This window comes from Ostrea edulis, chromosome 7, assembly GCF_947568905.1.
Source record: "Ostrea edulis chromosome 7, xbOstEdul1.1, whole genome shotgun sequence".
Lineage (NCBI taxonomy): Eukaryota > Metazoa > Mollusca > Bivalvia > Ostreida > Ostreidae > Ostrea > Ostrea edulis.
The window spans coordinates 88,056,099-88,077,646 of record NC_079170.1 but is presented as its reverse complement, the minus strand read 5'-3'; the positions used below and the strand labels follow the sequence as shown (position 1 = coordinate 88,077,646).

Genomic DNA, 21,548 nt, shown 5'->3' with positions numbered 1-21,548 from the left:
CATATACAATATATTGGGGGGGGGGGGGGCTGCTTAAAACGAAACTTTTACTACTATATTTAACTTATGTAAAAAAAAAACAAAAAACAAAACAACCCCAAAACAAACATGGCACGGGTCTTGTTTATACATAACAGATAATTGTGAGTTCTGTATCTCTCTTGTAACTCGACAACTGACATTCAAATGTTTGCTGACCATCAGAACTACCTTAATTTAGCATTGTAAACATCAAAAATGAAAAAAAATATAATTAAAAAATTTTCAGTTCAAATCGTGTCCATGCCCCTTTAGTATGACATTCACTTCTAATTCAATCTTACTTTATGGATCACTTTAATTTTATTCTTATTTATTTTCAACTTTATTGATCAACTAATATACGTAAAGTCATTTACCAACAAAAACAAAGAAATATAAATGGAATACTCATTTCAAAATAGGTTCCAAGGCAACCAAAACAGATATTGAGTTGACCAGATTCCGAATTCGGTAGGTGCAAGTTCACTTTATTTCAGGTGCCGAGTTTACCATATATCGATCTGACTTGCGCAAGTTCACTTTATTTCAGGTGCCGAGTTTACCATGTATCGATTTGACTTGCACCCTGGCTGTACATGTAACAGAGACTGGTTTATGGCTGAGATCTTAACCCACTAGTCAGAGCTACGTGTAGTAGGAAAGTCATGGCGTATCTAGCAATACTGCATTAAGCGGTAAATGCATATTCCATTTCAAAAAATAAGTTTAAAAGTGTCACCAATTATGACCAACGATGTACAACTCACCTTGATTAACGTCTTTTCTTGACAAGGAATGGGACCTCTCATTACGCACTGTCAGACGAACATACCAGCAGTGTTATTAAGGGTGAATGCTTTTAGATGTAGATAAAAGTTTAATGCACAATCACCGTATGTTTTTTAATCAAGTGTGTATTGTAAAGATGGCCGATTACTGAAGATGAAATCTTTGTAAATACTATAACTCATAAACGAGTGTCGCTGGAAGTTAGCCGTGAGTTGACGAGTGTCGCTGGAAGTTAGCCGTGAGTTGATGAGTGTCGCTGGAAGTTAGCCGTGAGTTGACGAGTGTCGCTGGAAGTTAGCCGTGAGTTGACGAGTGTCGCTGGATGTTAGCCGTGAGTTGACGAGTGTCGCTGGAAGTTAGCCGTGAGTTGACGAGTGTCGCTGGAAGTTAGCCGTGAGTTGACGAGTGTCGCTGGAAGTTAGCCGCGAGTTGGATGATTCCGCGTAGTAATACAATATGGCTCCTAACAGCTGGGTACATTTCGTTTCATAAAACTTATATCATTTACAAAAGCTTTGCTTCGGATCCAAATGGGATTTTGTATTTCATAAGAAATTTTGTCCATCAAGTAATGCAAAAATGCTAAAACTATCATTTTAGAATTGACAAAAAACTGAATACTGAGATTCCTGGCATATTGTACGAACCAGTATGTGTAATGCACACGTGTACCGTATTAGGATTCATTCCAACCACTCATGGCTCTCTTCCAGCTCCATTCAAAGTGATTAACATGTACAAGTTACCAACACGTCATAATGAGTTGACGACATAAGCGATGTGCCAATTGAAAAAAAAAAATGTTCTTCTGGTTTTCATCGAATCAGAAACAGTATCAGAGGTGTGAATGGGCTAAGTGTGACAAGATACACTTTGTTTCTCATAAGCTACATGTAACACGCAATCGCTTTCCTGACAAAATTAACTTGCTGACACACAAAGATAACGTAATTCGCTGTGATTAGAATTTTCTGTAAGGTTATTCTCCTCTCTCGATAATTTGAAATTACCATTCAAATTGTAAATCGTAGATTGCTCCATCTCTCGAAGCTTCCTTCGTCTTGTCGCTTTGATGCTGTGAGCTATGTGCCGCTCTGTCGGTCTAATGAGAACAACAAAATGAATGTTTCTTTCTTTTTGCAATTTATATCAGGAGTGAAGAACGTAACATCTCCAAGATCAGACAGAAAACGATCGATAGAGCAACCAAGCCTTATTTTCCCTTTTTTATCTGGACTTGTGTGCACCATGTGAAATGCGCTCTGCGTGGATTAATTGGAATAGTTACGCAATAAGGTTGCTTTAATTTGCTTCCTTAAAGTGTTTGATGGCTTTTATGATGTTTGGGAATTTTAATCTAAACATACTTTCCTCAGCTAATACAATATACATTCATATGATACAAAATAACAACCACAAGGGGGAAACGTATGCGTTATTTAAAGTGTACACACCATCAACTTCTTAATTGAATTGCAAATTTAATAAATAATGGGAAATATTGCAATTTTTGCACACTGTGTTATGCATTGTATATTATGTAATTAACTTAACAGAGCGTGATTTTCACGTAATCTCATTCCCGAATCCGATGCTCCATTGGCCAACATTTGGACATTTTACTACAAATACTATTATTGTGATACTGAAGCTCCCCTCCATTTTAATTGTCTCGATCAAGTTCTCTTTGAGACAAGCAATTTGATTGGTCTGTTGAAATGACAGTATTTCTTTAGTTGGTCGACAGAGGGATCTTGAATGGACATTTCGAGATTGATTTGTGGCGAACTTGCTCTTGGGTATAAATCAGAGTCAGAAAATATTGTTTCCATCAATCAGAGAGAACCATATTTACTTATTCGACATGCGATGTTCTGACTTTTATTTATTATATGGTTACACTCCAAGGGTTCTAAATCTGCGGGTACGACAAAATTCAAAAGAAAATTCACTGTGATCTTCACAAGGACTTTCAGAAAAGAGATGCTTCAAAATGCTTACCTCCATGATCTTTTTTAATTAAAATATGGATTTTATATCATGACAAATAAAAAAAGAGAAAGAAATTTCGTACAAAAGAGTATATAAAAGACATCTTGTTAAAGGTTGTTGAAAAGGTGTGATGTATAGAATCAAAAGTTTCAGTAAATATTCAGGAAATATTTTTAACAACATGTGCGCTTGGTGGATCTCTTCCATAAAAACCGTCAGCTGACATTAACAGCACTCAATGTTTGTAGTATATGTACAACTGTTCATGGGTTGTTCCTAGAATTCAATTTATGTTCCCTCTTGTTATGTCGCTTAGGTTTCTTCACGTCACTACGATGGTGCTGCACATGGTGCCGTTTCAGGATATTTCTGATTTGAAATTTTCGTTCATTCTTGTTTAACCTACGGCGCTTCATCATTCTTTGTCTGAAATGGGGTCGGTTCTTGTGAAATCTTGGATCTCCTTTCTTCATAACTCGATGTTCTCCCATATATCCGCGCCTCTTCATCGCCATTTCCATCCGTTTCTTTTTAAAATCTCTCTTTTTTTCCTTGTTTCTTTTAACAGCATTGTGTTGGTTGATGTTCGTATGTGATCCATGTTTTGAATCATGTTCAACTTCGCCTCGTTTCATCCGGTGTAGTAAGATATCTCTCTCTAACTTTCTTTCCAGAATTGCTCTTTTCAGACGCTTGACTCGTGACAAAGCGACGTTGTCGCTTCTCTTCCCCCTGTCCAAATCAGTTCTCTTCTGCCGTGCTAATTCTTTTTCATCAAAACGCTTTACTCTTGACAATTCCTGGTCTTCTTGAAGACGCTTGACTCTCTTCAATTCATCTTCCAGACGGAGTTGGTCAGCTACTTCCACAGACCTCTTTTGTAACGAACGAATCTGTAAAGATAGACATAATCCAATAACAGCAGGAAAAAGAAACAGTTTGTAACACTTCAATCTGATAACAAGTCTGACCGTGATATGAGCAATGCCCATTTTTACATTTTAGAAAATGTTCGATATCTCTCTACCAGAGGAATACTTTTACATTCATAGAATACTTTAAGGAAAGATAACTCTTGTTCTGACGTTTCTTTACCGCGGTAGCCTAGTGGTTAGAGCGTTTGCTTTGCAAACAGGAGACCCCGGTTCGATTCTCGATCCCGACGACTTATTAAATCTAAGACACTTAATGTAGGTAGTGACTGATCATTCGCCAAGCGTCGGACATCAGACGTAAAAGTTTGGGTCTTTCTGATATGACTTTAAAAATAAAGGTCCCGTGTGATGGTGGGCGTGGACACGATAGAGAACCCTCACTGCCACGGTCCTGAGCGACATGCATAGGTCTAAATTTGTGGCACTTCAACTAAAGCTGGTGATGTCTATGGGTGAAAAATCCTCGAGTGGGACGTTGTTTGTTTGTTTGTTATCTTACCTCTCATTCAAGAATTAGTCACTCTCAGAGACGTCAAGCAACATACAAAAACTTACATCAATATACATGTAATACTGTAGAAGATAAAGTCTTGTATTGCTAAAATACTATAAACACACCCACTACGATCATTTACCAAAATCTGGTGATTTCTCTGGAAGCTTAACAGGAATGATACATTAAATCAATGCTGTGCATTGTATTTGACAGAATAATCAATATACTTTCAAGGTAATTGCACAAGAATCTTAAGCATCAAACATTATGTTCAAAGCAATGTTCCGATAAAGCATGCTGCATTGGTGTAATTAATTATTTTTTGAAAATAAAGACCATGCATAGAGTCAATGACTGACAATAGAAAAAGGTCTTTCGTAGGAGTTATATCGATCAAAAACTTTCGCAAATAACATGCTGTTCTCTATAATTCTAGAATAAATATTTTCTGGTCACAAAAGCGATTAAAATGAAGGGAGCTCGTCTATGGTGTTTAAACGTTGTCCCTGTTGATTTCCGTACGTCATAATGATCACGCCTTAGCATCGTTGCCCGCCCTACGTGCGTGTTAGCGCTTTAGGACATTTTATAGAACAAGAGTTAATGGATAAATTACGTTTTCGAGACAATTATTCATTTTCAGAAATCCATGCTCCAGGGTCATAAAAATTAGACGAGCTCACTTTTGATCTGAGGCTTTTATGAAAGGAGAAAATAGCGAGATGGTGAAACTTAAATCAAAAGTGAGCGCGGAGCCTTTCAACCGGCTGCCATGAGCTTCATTCGTGTTCGAATCAAATTGTTTCTGCAGTGACGAGACGCTACAACGTTAATTTGGCATCATCATATACGTTCAGCAATGACGTGGATTTAATCAACAACAAATGTTGCAAGTGAACACCCATTAACAGGTAATTGTTATGTGATGGTTTCGTTACTGTGCAAAATAAATCCTTAACATATTTAGAAAGACGCTGTGGTTTAAAACTGTGGTGAGGAATTCCCTCATTCAAAGAAATAACATACGGTTCTTCTTTTAAGCAACTGCACAAATCCTTCACAGAAGCTCACGAGACTCTGTTATACTGCTGCACAGATCGCTTCCAATGAAATTTAACCTGTTATGTTAGGCAATACTAATATTGTCTTCAAATGAGTACATATACGCGCATACAAACAGACGCCCAAACGCACAATACACAAACAGGACCAAAAACTTTACCTCCTCGAAGGTGTTAATAAAACATTAGATAGATGATAAGTAAAAATCAAAAATCATTAATATATATATATATAAAGAATAACGACCCCAGCATTAAGCACCTTTGCATATAACGAAACTTTCACATATATATCAATTAGAGTCGTTCTTTTCCCCCAGGTAAAGCGGAAGTAAAACAAGGAAGCTAAGTAGTTATGTGCATATATGTATATATATATAGTTCATAACCTATATGAATAAAATCATTCGAAAGGACACAAAGAAAAATCAATTTGCGGATGGTCACATCCTCTATTTCTGTAGATACTGTATAAACATACATCTTATCTGAGAGTAATACAACCCACAACCATCGAGTCTCCTCAAATACGTGAATTTCTGTAGATACTGTATAAACATACATCTTATTTGAGAGTAATACAACCCACAACCATCGAGTCTCCTCAAATACGTGAATTTCTGTAGATACTGTATAAACATACATCTTATTTGAGAGTAATACAACCCACAACCATCGAGTCTCCTCAAATACGTGAATTTCTGTAGATACTGTATAAACATACATCTTATCTGAGAGTAATACAACCCACAACCATCGAGTCTCCTCAAATACGTAAATTTCACTCCACAAAAACTAGTGTGTTCAACCACGACATCAGGTCTTACTCAATGTGAGTCTGAAGCATCGTGAATTTCACACCACCAAAACCAAAGCGTTCAACTACGTCATCAAGTTTCCTCAAATATGCTTCTTTTCACACCACCAAAACCATTTGCATTCAAGGACGACATCAAGTTTCCTCAAATACGCTTCTCAAGCCACGGACATTTTAACCACGAAAATCAATGTGTTCACAGTTAGTAAGCAAAAATGTTTTACCTGTCGTTAACATCAATTTGGAGCTACATGATGTGACAAAATTTGATATTCATTTTAAGGTCACTTGAGCTATAAAGTTAAGTGAGCATTTCTGATCACCTATACCGTGAAAGGCGAAAATAACGAACAGTGATCAATCTCGTCTGTCTGTCTGTCTATACGTCCGTTTGTAAAGTTCACACATTTTTGACTTTTTCGATCTCCAGAAGCACAGATCCAATTTTGACCAAACTTGCCACAAAGTATCCTTGGGTGAAGGAGATCAAATATTGATTCAAACGAAGAGTCATACCGTTTTCAAATATGTTTAAGAAATATAAAAAAAAATATAAAGTAGCATCTTTTAAAAATCGTCTTAAGAACCACTGGATCAGGAAAAAACAAAACGTATGTGAAAGCTTCCTTCATAAGTATAGAATCAAAATTGTACCAACCATGGCCAATCAGGGCTAGGATAGGACCACAACTGATGATCAAAGTTTTACATGATAATATATATGAGAAAATCTTTAAAAATCTTATTCTCAAAAGCAATAGAGTCAGGATTAATCTGATATGCAAGCAATCTCTGGTAGTGTAAATTCAAGTTTATCCAAATTAATGCCCCGGGGGTAGATTTTGGTCACAATAAGGCTTCAAAGTTGTACATGAAAATACATAGGAGAAATTTAGAAAATCGTCTCAAGAAAAAAGATCATGATTAGTATGCAATCACCCTCAGGTAGTGTAGTATCAATTATGTTTGAACCTTGGTACTGGGAGAGAGGTAGGGTGGAACAACAACAGGGGATCAAAAATAAATACATGGGAATCCATATGTATTTATTTCTTTAAATCTTCTCAAGAAGCATTGGTTATATCAGCTATATTTTAAAATATACAAGCAATCCAATCCAGTGCAGTTTTATCATTTGATCAAATCATGCCAGCTGGGGGCTAAGGTGGGACTAAAACGGGGGTTGAAAGGTTTACATGAGAATATGTGTAAATAATTTACAAATTTCTTTTCAATATCATCAGGGCCACCGTGAGTCATATTGATATGCAAACATTCCCAAGTTGTGGGGATTTAAGATTTTTATTGTTGGTTATTTTATTTATTGGTTTTTTTTAGTTACGGACCATAACTAGGGTGAGGTTAGAAGCGGAGTTTACATGATACATTTACATGATGACTATAGGGGAAATCCTGCGATAATCCCCCTTTTCTCTCTCCATCAGTTGACTTACGATGTTGCAAGGTTCCTAAAATGAATATCAGTAAATCATCAAACTGAATAATTTATTGAACTAAAACTTGTCAGCATCAGTTAACACCACGTGAAATATTCACCAGTAATATCAATACAAAGGAATGTAAATGCTTTCAGCAGAAAGCTGATATCATGCGTAAACACAAAAATACATATCCATTGATTCCGGTATCTCGTTATCGGTCGTAGCATTGAAATTGATTCCCGATTTTCTACGTCCTAGAACCGCACCGAGAGGAATAACGGCATTGCAATGGAAGTTAGATTAAACAAAATGGCGTCATGATAGCAGCAGGCAATTAGCCCTTGTGTCATTTGCTTATTGAAGAATACTGCCCAACTACTAAATATATTATTTCGTCGATGTTCGTAAAAATATAAATTATTTTATCTGTGTAATATAAAAACGAATTAGGCAAGTTCATTCGAAGAAGTGAGGGTGGATTGATTGTGCGCATGCTGGGATTTCAAAATACACCTCTGGTCCAATCAATCTAAAATTTGAGATGAACAAGGTCCTAGATCCATTGTTTCCTGACAAGAGCGCTGGATGTTGTCACTCCGCATCACTATTCACTTGATTTACTACGTAATGCGTCATGATGTCACGAACATCGACGAAATAAAACGAATTATTATTGCTACACAGCAATGATTTAATACTCAAAACTTCCGCCAGAATTCGTCTGCACACCATGCAGGCATTGTGGGATAGGGAGCTTTTCATAAAGATGGCGATGGGGTCATCAGAAAGAAATGGCATCAGCTGAAAAATTATACTTTTTTCCATGGCTTGCGACGATGAGTTGTAGTAAGAACACAATGTATCTTGCCTCTACGAAGACACGAAATGCAGCGACTAGTCCCGACTTTAATTCATAATTGATTCTCAATCTCTGTTTCGCACGTTTTATGGCTGGATCTGTTGTTTTTTTTTTCTTGAAATGAAAGTAGAAAAGTTACATATTTATGATATGTACTTAAATGTTTTATCGAACTGTTCTTTCTTCTTTTTTTCTATATACTCCAATTTTGCACCTTGTTAATTCAACTCATTTATGAAACTTTTTTTTATTCTTATTGAATGAAACCTCTGATGATAAGTGCGCATTTATTGTGCTATGTAATTAGGCCGAGTTGTAACCGCGGACGTACATTATTCCATATTGGTACGTCACTCCGCATCAGTATGTGTTATGCGGTACCTGGTAGTACCTCTGTGTGAGGAGACGCAGAGGACTATGGGTAGTGTGATTTAATACCCCCCCCCCCCCCCCCATTTGTATACAAGAGTTCGTCTACAACGTTATCTGCAGTCCTGTAACTTGTTATGACTTTCTATCATCAGATTCTGAAACATGATTCATTTAAATATTCACCCATATTCCTACAGAAAGCTGCTTTAAAAATGTTTAGTTCTTTTTTAAAAAATAGCAAAAAGAATACCTTGATTTGAGTTTTAAACTTATATTGAAATTTTGTAGTAATCTGTGACCTTGAACTTATTTGTAAAGGGCACAGTTCGACGAGATACTCGAACCTATTATTGAGAATCCCACGTGATATTTTTCGTTTTGTGTCCCATTCTAGGCCTAGAATATTTCACTGAAACGTGACCAGCTTAGGTGAAGTGTCACACATTTTTATCTATGCGTACCGATGAAACGTGACCAGCTTAGGTGAAGTGTCACACATTTTTATCTATGCGCACCGATTTTTCATGGTACATTTGTATATCAAGATTTAAAGCCTCCTCAAAAGTTCCGTGATTTTCACGTGTAATGATCGATGGACACGTCGGGAATCGAACATGCGAAACAAGCGTCCTACAGATTACATCAATAAAAGCTTTCGAGACGTTTGAAATGCTTACTGAAGGAATCAAATTTCTACGGTTTTTGTCTCAATTTTCAACCTCGAAAAAATACCCCGGGTTAATTTTTCGGGACGAGTCATAATTCTTCTTTACACCGGCATTGCTATGAGCATTTTAAGAACACTGTAAACTACCTCATTTCTTTCGATTGGTACATGTAATACAAACTAAAGATAAGATATATTGATTTGTAACGGGTGCGATAGATCAGTGGTTGGAGCGTTCGTCTCGGGACCGGAAGGCTGTGGGTTCGAGCTCCGGTCGTACCTTGGCATCATCAAACCTACATCATAAAGATTAGATAGTGACAACTTTTTCGAACGCTCGGTATTTAGAAGTGAAAGTCACGGGTCATTCGGATGAGACCTTATTTATGGTCCCATGTCACGGGAGGCGTTGACACGATATAGAGAAGCCTGTCTGCTCCGATCCCGAGTGTCATGGATGAGTTTGAATTTGTGGCACTTCATCCACCGCTGGTGACGTATCAGTATGAGTAAAAAGTTATCGAAGGGATATAAATTACAAATAAAAAACAAATACCATTGATTTCTACTAATTCTTCTAGTTACTATACAGAATTGTCCCATGCTTCAATTGTTTCATATCTCTCTTTAATAGTACTCGCAGCCTGGACATTCATATAGGTTTATACATGAGGTTGAAAGTGCAGCGCTTTTATTGAGAAATTGATTTGTTATTGACAAATAACAGGGAAATGTGAATATATTTAATCTTCATTCCTTTAGGTACGTCCATTAAAATACTTGTCAATGGAGTCTTCTCCCATGAATTAATGTTAACTATATAACAAAAATGGCTATCAAATGTAGAAAGTAATTCGAATACAGAGATGATGTCTGTCTACCGTATTAGTAAATGATATCTGTAAATAATAAAAACCGAATAAAGTTGTGTTTCTAAGCAAACTCCAGACATTGCGTTCGATCAGCGACATTCTTATTGACACAATGAACGTCTTTGAGTAGCTCTATCGTTTTCCTCGTCCAACGATTCCGAGGACGTTTTCTAATGAGAAAAAAGAAAGAAAGCGTTATACAGACCCTGATCGATTGCGGCATTGGAGGACTTGGAAGACAATGATACAGAAATCCAAACCTCTAGACTGTGATTTCATCCAGCGCATCCATTCTAACAGATAGTTGGGCACAATTTAGGATACAATGCCAATAGAATTTGGTGGACAGTGATATTAAGTATGATTACTGTAATTTACAAAAATGTCTATTTCCGCTGGTTTGACAGTAAATTAGCATCGATTCGACAAATTCCAGACGACCGAAAGTGACGTAAACTTCCCTCATCAACTCTCAAAAAATAGATCATGTAAAGGTAAAAGTATTGATTTATTTATAGCAGAAATCAGTGGTGGGTTCAGTATTTTCCAAAAGGGGAGGGGCGGACTTGACCAATGATAGAATGGCTGGGGACACAAAGTTTAATTGTGGCGGTTGAATCCCTCGTGGGGTGGGTTCAGGGGCTAATCTGTGATCTCTCTCTCTCTCTCTCTCTCTAAAATATAAATATGTGCATGCTATGTGTATTTTTTTTTATTTGATATATGTGATAGTCGGTTTAAAAGCTCTACAAAGCTTGTGTTGGTTTGTTGAATGTATCATAGTACCGACTTTAAATAAAATTTACTTACTTACTAAGCATTTTTAGTGGAAAATCGCAATGTATTAAATGGAAACGTGTTTTGTCTGATGAAAAAGATGTTACAATTGGAGTGCGTCAGGGGTAATTATTGGGCCCACTGTTCTTCATTATACCCACACTTTCTAAAGAAAGTTCGGGTATATTGTTTTACACTGGTCCGTTCGTCCGTCTGTCACACTTTAATCTTCCTCAAACTTCTCTTTTATTTTAAGAGTAACCAATGAATCTTTTAGAATACGATAGGTCGTATCCTATAGATATGTAATAAAGTTTTGAAATTTTCAATTTCACCCTGGGGGCCAAATGGAGGTAAAAATGATGTTTTCTAGAAAAACCTGGTTCCCAGAACTCTTCATATATTTTACGCAATAACCCAATCATCTTTTGGAAGATGATTGGTGTTAACCTGCAAATGTGCAATAAGGTATCGGAATTTTCATTTTCACCCGGGGGGGGGGGGGGGGGGGGGGGGGGGGTAAAATGGGGATCGAAAGCGTTTTTTCTACAAAATTCTGGTTCCCAGGACTCCTCTCACATTTTATGCAGTAGCCAATTCATCTTTTAGGAGATGATTGATGATGTCCTGTAGATGTGCAATAAAGTTTTGCAATTTTCATTTTCACCCTAGGGCCCAAATGGGGATAAAAAAAAGATGGTTTTTTTTAAAAGGCAAACACTTGCGTCTTATGACAGTATCGAGTATTAACTATTAATCATTATACTAAATGTCTAAAGTACTCATGTGTCTCTATACGTGCAGATGATACATCACAGGATGTTTCACATAAATATATTGATGTTATCGAACAAAGGTTGCACGAGGATCTTTCAAACTCCACGAAATGGATGGAAATTAAGTAATAAACTTATGATGAACCTAAGGAAAACACAATGTACATGTATGTTGATTGGTACAGTACAAAAACTCTCAAAGTGTAGAAAAATGTGTACCAAAGTAGGAGATATTGTTTTAGATACTGTTAAAACGGCCAAACTTCTTGCTGTACAAATAGATGAATGCCTTACTTGGTCTGTACACATTGATTCTCGATGCAAGAAGCTTTCACAGAAAATAAGTATTTTAGGTGTCTGCAAAATTCTCTGTCAAATGTTGCATTATTGAAAATTTATACCGCTTTTATCTTTCCTTATTTTAATTATTGTTGCACAGTTTGGTGCTCTGCCAAAAACAATTTTTGTGTGTATGTGACAAGTCTACAATTTTATGGAATCAGTTGCCCGAGTCTGTCAGAAGCTGTGGTGATATCATGTACATGTTTATACCTCTGGAGGATCTCTGTGAATATGTTTTGTACAGGACCACAATATAAACTAGTTATTTGATACTACATGTATTTGTGCTAACCTGTCTAAAGAAAAGAATTTATCATTAATTTATTTACCTTCCATCCCAATCTCACTGAAATTTCTGAAACTGAATATGAGTTAGTATAGTAATCTTTCCAGATAATTTCTAGTACATCAAGAGATCAGCTGATTATCACTTTTATATGGTCTTCCGTTAGTATTGAATTGTCAGTTTATCACTCTTATCACAAGACCAGTTATCACATTAACACTATGATAATGGTCTTCCATTTGTATCAGATTGCAATGTAGTGAAAACAACGCTGCAAAAGAGAGTAGCATTACGAAATGATTTTATAGAAGTATATTTCAAAAACAGTGTGTGTAACCTTCCACGTACTTAATTATTCATTGTACGCGTCTCTATGCTGTCTTTGTTTGTGCTAGCGCTGCTAATTCATAAATGTTTCATTTAATTCTAAACATATATCAAGCATATCTAATTGAGAAAGTTAGCGCCCGAGTTTTGGAGCACTACTGCGCAATATAACTGTACGCACTGGTTCAATAATTATGTCTTTGCTACTTAATCCCCATCAAGTGACAAGTTGAATTTTAAAAAGTCAGTTCAAAGTTTTAAAAAATGTTGTATTTTCTTCAGTCTTAAGTCAAAGTATTGCAAATGAAGTATAAATGATCTTTTAAAAAAAAGTTGACAACACTTTCAAATTCTTGTTACTCCTAATTTCTATTAATCCGTGCACATTTCACACACATTTCTCATATATCGATATTGTTATTAATTTGTGTTGCGTAAGTTGAGTGGACACCCGCTAACTATTTTCTATATGTATAAAGCGTAAATCAAAGTAGACTGTAATTGCGTAAAGGTTAAATTATGACCTCTATTTGTTTTTTATAATTCGTCTAAAAGTGAAAAAAAATTGCAAATGAATTTCCAAAATTTCATGATGCATGAATATCCTCAAGAAATTGAAAGACAGAATTAGTGCATTCTTTAAAAAATCTCTGTCTCCAGAATTCTATATTTGTTAGTCTACGAAGGTACCGGTACCCTGTTGAGCTGAACATGTTCATGCACTTAAAATTGTTATTTAAGTCATCATAACAAGTGGTCGTATTGAGTGATATTGTAAATCCATATTCCGTGTAAACAGCGAATTTCATTATCTTTACTGAACTGAATCTACACCACGTGCTTCCGTTTCCGCGTTGCAACATTGCAGCATCAACGACCGATATCAGAATTTCAATATTTATATTGATTGCGTCAATCTAGACGGAGCTGATCGGTGATTAAAAGTCGTTATCCAATATTTGATTAATGATAATTCATCGTTATAACAACCGCGCTTGTCAACAGAGTAAACTCCAGGCCCGTGCTGAGTTTTTATGTTTAAAAATACAAATAATTGAACAAAACATGTGAAAAATTTATAAAAATAATAATTACAAAGTACAGCATTAACTCCATCCTTTAATACATTCACAACAACGCCGGTCATTTATTTTGGTATAGCATTAAAATGTTTGCTAAACTCTCGTATGAAGCTCACATGCATCGGAAACTCACTCGGATTTCGACTCCGAAGATTTCAAGTATTGTATGACATATAAATTGTGTTCGGAAGTTAAAAATAGAAAATAGATACGTAACTTTTACTATTATTACATGTAGTGTTGTTATGTACATGTATATATTTTATTTTTTTCTGTGTGTATGTCTGACTGTTTTGCATTAGGATACACGGTGGTACTTACATATATTACAAATAAGTATTATCATGTTCAAAATGTCTCATGTATGAACATTGCTCATACTAATAGTGCACATTTTGCTCTTGTTTTGTTCTTTTCTTTTTATCATCATTTTAAAAAAAAAATAAACATTGCACATTGAAATGTTAACAATCATGTATGCTGTATGCCCGAGAGGGCCCTAATTTGGAAATAAATCATATTCTATTCTGTACTCCGGAACAAAATAGACGAGGAAAAAAATCGAAATTCTAGAAAATTTTACATTACATGGTTTTTTTTTTCAGATCAGACTCGAAATTTGTTTTGATCGAGGTGTTAAATCACCAGAGTGACATTTTATTATATCTCCCTATACATCGCCTAGTGTGACAACATGCAGAGCATATACATGGAGCTATTTCATGTTTTGTTTTGCTTACCTCCGACGATGAAAAAGATCTCGAAGAAACAAAAGTCACAGAAAGCAGGAGGAAAACTGAAACACAACGATCCATGACGGCACTGTTCTGTAATCACGCCATTCGTACCCACCCTCTAAATGGAAATGGTTTCCAATTGTTTATAAGCGTCGGTATTATCATTCGAAATAATCGATCGTTGCGGCGACTGCGCAGTGCATGTGAATTGATGATACTGGGGGCATGTGACTTGTCATCATCATCTAGTGCTTTTTCAGGAAATAAGATCGATTTCCTACCTCAGTTCTGCATTAGATTAAAAGGCTGGTTACGAAAGAACTTTAACAGTGTATGAACAAATATGTGTTCCAAGATAATGGTAGATTGATAAATCTTGAAATTAAATGGCTGCAGGGAGAGATTCTTGTAAAATACCCCGCTTAATGATTCTGCAACAGAGATAACAAGAGGGTCTTGAAATGCGTATATCTTAATGATGCCCGTGGAACGATGTTTAATTTGTCTTTGTTTCTGGAAGACAACAAGCCATTAACGGACTCGTTAGATTGTCTCCGGGTACATTTTTATTCTCAGTTATTATAGACGTATCTACGAAACACGGCCATCTGTTGCTTCAAAAGTTGTAGGACAAATAGTCGCAGTTGTGTCCTGAAAACCGGATACCAGGACTGCATTCAAGATCGCAACAGCTAGACTAGCTGCTAGTCTAGATATTTAAGTCTTTTGAATGTATTGTATGAATTAGCGATAGCTATGTATACAATGTAGCTAGATGTTCGTTCAATCTCGTAGCACTAGTTAATGTAGCACAACGTTGCCGCTACGATCATGAACATAGACAGCCCGATTTAACTGTCTCCTAAGAGATCGCGCCTGTTTAGCTCGTATTCTCACAAGTCAGCAAGTAAACACAGGAATAAACATTCAATTTTTGATCAAAAGTTTAAAACTATGCATTTTCTCTGTTTGGCATGGATAGGACAAAAGAGCGTCCAAAACGACAACGATTTTTCTCATTCTACAATAGATCGTTCTTTCAGAGATCGAAAGTAGATATTTATTTGAATACATGTAGTTATTGTTTAAAAGATTTTCCAAGACATTTTCCGAAACTATAAATTCCCTTGGACCAAATCTAGAAAGGACTTCTCTGGGTCTCTAAGGAACATAAGAAACACATGCCTATTTCAGCTTAACCATATCAATCTTACCAATTCCATATAACCATATCAATCTTACCAATTCCATATAACCATATCAATCTTACCAATTCCATGTTACTTTTATTTCTTGAGCTTAACACACCCACTGGAGAAACATCCTGCTCTTAAAATGTCTAGCAAGAGTATTCTCCAAAGCCGAGTTTTCCCAGAATGTGGTGCATTACAGACGTTTTCAGAATTATTCATTTCATACAAAGCATTGAAATGGAAATCTTAGAACGCAACATCACATATATATAACAAATCAATTATACGTTATTTTGATGCTATATTTTAACACGACAGGAAGTATCGAAGTAACTTATCATATTTTAAATTTTTCTCAATCAATCCTATAAAAGTGATTTAATAACACATAGTCACATCAAACTGTCATAGGAAAATGACTTCTTATGAGATGTTTAGACTTCATATTGATAAATGTGAACCACGTGTCATGCGAAAATGACTTCAAGGTATATATAGTTTTGACAAGATAAATCAGAACTCCGACTATACAATACACTGTTGTGACATCATATTGTAGTTTCTTCATTACAATACATATCATATCACGTGGACTTAATCAAAATAGATTTAAGTTATGAGTATGACTTAATACAATACAGAATAGTCTAAACACTGTAGATTTTAGACCAAATATAATGTGCATCCGACTATGTAAAACATGGATTTGACATCATAGCATGGGTTTTTCATTTCATATCATATCAAGCAGACTTAAAGATATAAAGAATAGACTAAGGTATTCAGACCGTAATGCCTTTTAATAAGGGCATTTTTAAAATTATTTCCTACCAAAACAAATTAAATACAATTTATACAAAGAATAGAACTAACGATATAAAGAATATACTTAATATTATATGTAATTGACGATATGATGCATATTTTGATTGTAGCCTTGAGACATAATCTCTTGAAGATATCCAGTCAAATTATAATATCATGTATACACACTTCGTACTCAGTACATTCAGAGACATATGTTTCTGATACATTCGAAGAAAATGCGTACTACTAGTAATTCATTAACAAAATGTTATGAAAGACGAGGAAAGTCGTTAGCTTGTTTCCTCAATCCATGACTTTTCTACCAGTCCCTGCAATAACATGGCCATTGATAGCACTTTATCAACCCAGCAACATTTATACACTTGGTGTTTGGACCATTGTTTATAATTCTCGTCTGAGGCATCCACGGGGTATGCTACATGGGAATTGTCAGATAATTATGATGGTCTCAAAATATAGTTTTTAAAGAAAGTATGTTTTGTTGCTTAAATGGACAGCTGTGTGTACCTGTGGTTTTTCATTGTTGCTTGAATTGACACCTATGTGTACCTGTGGTTTTTCATTTTTCGAATTGATTTCATATTTTGTATGGATTTGTACAGAGCACCCATTTTGAACCTCGTGCATTTTAACAAAATTTAAAAATTGTCGGAAGAAAATCGTGATATTTCCTAATCTTTAAATCCTTCCTGTTTCACATCGATGTCGTCTCCTGAATTCCAGTTCTTCACTACATCTTTGACATGCGTCTTTTATTTTGTGGGTTGTTAATTACATGTCTGTTTATCTGTGTAATTAGTGTAGCTAAATGTGAAGATGCACTAAAAGTAGGTGAACTCCTGGAGAAGCGAATACAATTCTTCAGTGACGCTATTTTGGGATTTACGGACATTGAACAGATCTACTCAAACGACACAACGGTCAGCTTTCTGAACTTCACCGTATGGAACCATTTGGACGACATTGTCCACATTCTGGAAGAGAGACTACACAAGATCGTGGACGTTTTAAAAGACAATAAAAATCTGATTGAAAAAGCCTACAGGAACAATGACGTCAAAGCATTCAGAAATGAAGATCTCTGCTGCAATGTCGATCCTTCGGATCTGGAGCTAGATCTTCAGTTTAACCGCTTAGTGTCAAAATCTATTTGCTTCATGAAGTCGGATTCGGTTGTTGGTGAGAGTATTGACCGAACATTTGCCAGTGTATTCCGGGATAATTCGGAGAAATCTATGTTTCTGCTGTGGCAGTACTTTGGAGATTCGGAAGGGAATTATTTCCAGTACCCCGCTAAGAAGTGGACCTGTGATGGGAAAGCCTGGAACGACCCTAGATTTCTGTAAGCTAGCATTCTATATAGCAGCGAAGTATACCCCCCCCCCCCCCCAAAAAAAAAATCCACTTATAGAATTGATTATCGTGATATTGTTTTGCCGACAGGTTTTAGTCCTTATCATGGCTTATAATGCACCAAGATTGCACCTACGTTAATATCTCATCGACAGAACAACCTGATGTACACTTATGATGTCACATCCAGTCTATATTATCATCTGATCTACAATGATGAGTATAACATTTGATCTACAATTAATGGTGTTAATCTGATCTATATTTAGGGCCTATAAGGGTGTCATATTCGATCTACATTATGGGTGGTACATTTATGGGTATAATATCCGAAATAGATACATGTATGAGTATTCTATCCGATCAGCATTTATAGTGGCAACATCTATCTACATTCATTACCTCGTGATAATTTATATAGCTTGGTTGAGAGTTGGCTCGGCTGGATAATACAATGTGTCCAGTCGAATCTCAGCTGATATTACAACCACGAAGCATCCGATCTATAGGCACACGTATCTAACATTTCATCTCCGTGTATGGGTGTCACATCTGAGGATCTCTACTCCAGGCAGGTATTTTCACTTGTCAGTTCCAGAGACTGGGCTACGACATCAAATGTAACAGAAAGGGAGGAAATGCAACGTATCCCACCACTGTTTTCATGTGTACGCTATTTAGGTTTCACAGGAACGAGAAACATCGAAGAGGGGTAGGTGGGTGGAGGGGGTTCCCTAGCTATTACTGCTGGGGAGGGTATGACGAGAATTTTTCTTTAATAAGGTCTCATGGTTTAACTCTAATTTGCGCATCAAAGTTTTTAAGATAAGCATAAACTATCGTGTATTTTCATAGTTTTCAGGCCGTTTCGTTGGGGCACTTCGTGGAATGTGTTCGTAAATCAGGGGAGCAATATTTGAACTAAAATTAACTGAGGCTTGACACATTAATTGGCATTTCATCACAAGGTTTTATATACAGGTATCAGTAGTATGATATGAAATGAATTGACAGGGATTTATAGATATTAGATATAACTTACATCTTACTTGGGATACAAGTCCATTAACACCCTGTCGGTGGGAGTTCGAATACCGCTCGCGCCGGTAAGTGAGAAGGTTTCCCAGTTTACTTTCGGGAGATCGGCAATCTAATTAAAATCAGATCTTCTCTAACCGTTGCACTGGAGTGTTTACTTTCGGGATGCACTGGAGTGTAACGGTTAGAGAAGACCTGGAGTGTAACGGTTAGAGAAGACCTGATTTTAATTAGATTGGGAGATCGGTGATCTCTTCCCAGGTACATTGTATCTTGGTTCTCTCTTCCACTAATAAAAACTGGGCGCCACCAGATAACTGAAAAATTGTTGAGTGTGGCGGAAAACATCAATCAATCAATTTACATTCATAGAATACTTTAAGGAAAGATAACCCCCCCCCCCCCCCCCCCCACTTTCTAGAATGAAATTATTGCTATACAGAACCATTCATTTATTTTCCCCACCGATCACCTTCATAAGTTGTTCTGAATAGTCAGTTTCTATCACAGGCACTTGTTTCTGTAAAACAATATAGATCTACATATAAATATAAACAATATAAATACAGAGGTAAACTTATTTACACAAACATATTGCCTGTGCTTCACCGGCGTCTGAGAGTCCAAATATTGAGCCAAGCCAAGTCTCAGCCGACTTTAGTTGTAGTCTATGCTTTAATGGGTACTAGAGAATTCTTCTGCGTTGAAGGTAGAAACACTTTCCCGTTGGAGCACATGCAGCACGTGAGCTTCTTCAACCGATAGACCCTAGGAGATCTTTATACATGTAGACCTAAATGTCTATATAAATTGAAAACAAATGGAGAAGAAGCCTCTGTGGTTGCAGCCAGTTCGTCAACTTCGTGTTTACAGCAACGAAGCCATTATTTTTCAGGAACTGGTATGTTCACACTATGGTTCCCAAGAAGAAAAATGTGGTGGTTGTTTTGGATACAAGTGGGTCGATGAAAATGGCTGTTAACGGAATCAGAAGTCCTGCGGGGACACCCAGTAAAGGCACTGTCGCGAGGGAGGCGGCAATGACGGTTATCGGGACGCTCAGCGCCACAGATCATGTACGTGTCAGAAATTTAATGTGTTGATGGTGCCCCCATATGCCCATCAAAGGGGGAGTTTCACTCCTAGATAGTACCCCCCTCCTAAAGTGAGGCTTGCCAAAACCCCAACATGGTGTAAAATGACATTTTTATTCTAGTTTGTGGCCTGTCCGTCTGTCTGTGGCAAAAAAACTTTAACCTTGGTCCCATCTTCCACCGGAAGAAGTAGACCTTGGCCTTTCATTTTTGATGTGTATTCTTTGTCTTTCCATTGACACCAAAATATTTGACCTGGTGACCTTAACATTGACATTTGACCTTAAACATGTGTAACCGTCATGTATTTAAATCAAAACACACTGGTGGTTCGGGTTCTAAAGTTCTTTATTGTTATCTCCTAATTCTGGAGGATGATCTAAAAAATATGTAAAATACATGTAATTAAGTTCTCTCTCACTCTATCATTCACACTTTTAGTTATATTAAAATAATGATTACAAAATATTTATAAATTAATGTAATAGATAAATATTTACCAATAGAGTAAATTCAAAATCTTACCGTAAACTCGGAAGAACAGAAACTGTAGTAAAACTTAGTTTCTTTGATATGACAATATGTGAATAATAAGTCACTCAGTCCGGGTCTGGAGTGTTACTGGGTTAGTTTCTGGAATTGGCGCGAATCTTGCTTATATAGCACCAAACCAGTAAAACAACTCACAAGATACAACTACACAAAAACCATACTGACCTTTCACACTTTTCTCTCTACCAATCAACGTTCATCCCCATGAATATGAATGAAATGAAACGACTTACGATGAAATCAGTAACGTAATGAAATTATATTATTATGTTAAATATGAATTATTTCATCCTGTGACATTTGTGCATTATTTTGTGAGATCTTTTGAATGATACCAGATTTGTTGACAATAGACTAGCAGGGTTTGACATTTACTTTTTTAGCACTAGACCAGTCGGGCTACTTCAAATGATTTTTGCTAGACCTGACCTTACATCCACTTGCCCCGACCAACTTTCCAGAAACTGACAAACATTAAGTTTGCATGAACTAAAACGTACTTAATTGTCTCAAAATAAAGTTTTAGTCTCGTCATTCAATTTAACACTTTCATTTTTCAAACACATTTTCTGTTTCTTTAAATTCTACCCGACATGGAAATTCTCTAGTCAATTTAAAATAAAATGGCCTCAACCGTTTTTTAAATCTATTTCATAAGTCTTGCTTGGTTTTTTCCCAACCTTTTACTTTTTTTCTCTTAGGACATCTTTCCTTGAGAACGAGAAGTCGTATTTGAATATGGAGACATTCCCGCACATATGTCAACACTGAAAAATGGCTGTTTATGATTAATTTGATAAACACTTTCTTATATTTGATTCAAATAAACTGGGTTTTTAA

At 36.3% G+C, this 21,548-nt stretch overlaps 2 protein-coding genes across 3 annotated transcripts in view; one reads left to right on the top strand and one right to left on the bottom strand.

The window, feature by feature from the left end:
- Nucleotides 1–2,807: 2,807 nt before the first annotated feature.
- LOC125655701 (uncharacterized) lies at nucleotides 2,808–14,844 on the bottom strand. Of its 2 annotated transcripts, none has more exons than XM_056145910.1 (2): nucleotides 14,654–14,844; nucleotides 2,808–3,695 (listed from the first exon to the last, which is right to left on the bottom strand). In XM_056145910.1, the coding sequence occupies exons 1-2, from the start codon at nucleotides 14,726–14,728 to the stop codon at nucleotides 3,066–3,068; spliced, it is 705 nt and encodes a 234-aa protein (XP_056001885.1). In that variant the 5' UTR covers nucleotides 14,729–14,844; the 3' UTR covers nucleotides 2,808–3,065. The 2 variants fall into 2 exon arrangements, with proteins under 2 accessions (XP_056001885.1, XP_056001886.1); XM_056145911.1 differs by lacking the exon at nucleotides 14,654–14,844 and adding an exon at nucleotides 10,529–10,653.
- Nucleotides 14,845–19,779: 4,935 nt separating this feature from the next.
- LOC125654160 (uncharacterized) overlaps nucleotides 19,780–21,548 on the top strand; it is a 95,713-nt gene continuing 93,944 nt past the window's right edge. The window contains exon 1 of the mRNA XM_056145909.1: nucleotides 19,780–20,138. Coding sequence (XP_056001884.1) covers nucleotides 19,977–20,138 — 162 coding nt within the window. The 5' untranslated portion in view covers nucleotides 19,780–19,976. The remainder of the gene's footprint in view (nucleotides 20,139–21,548) is intronic.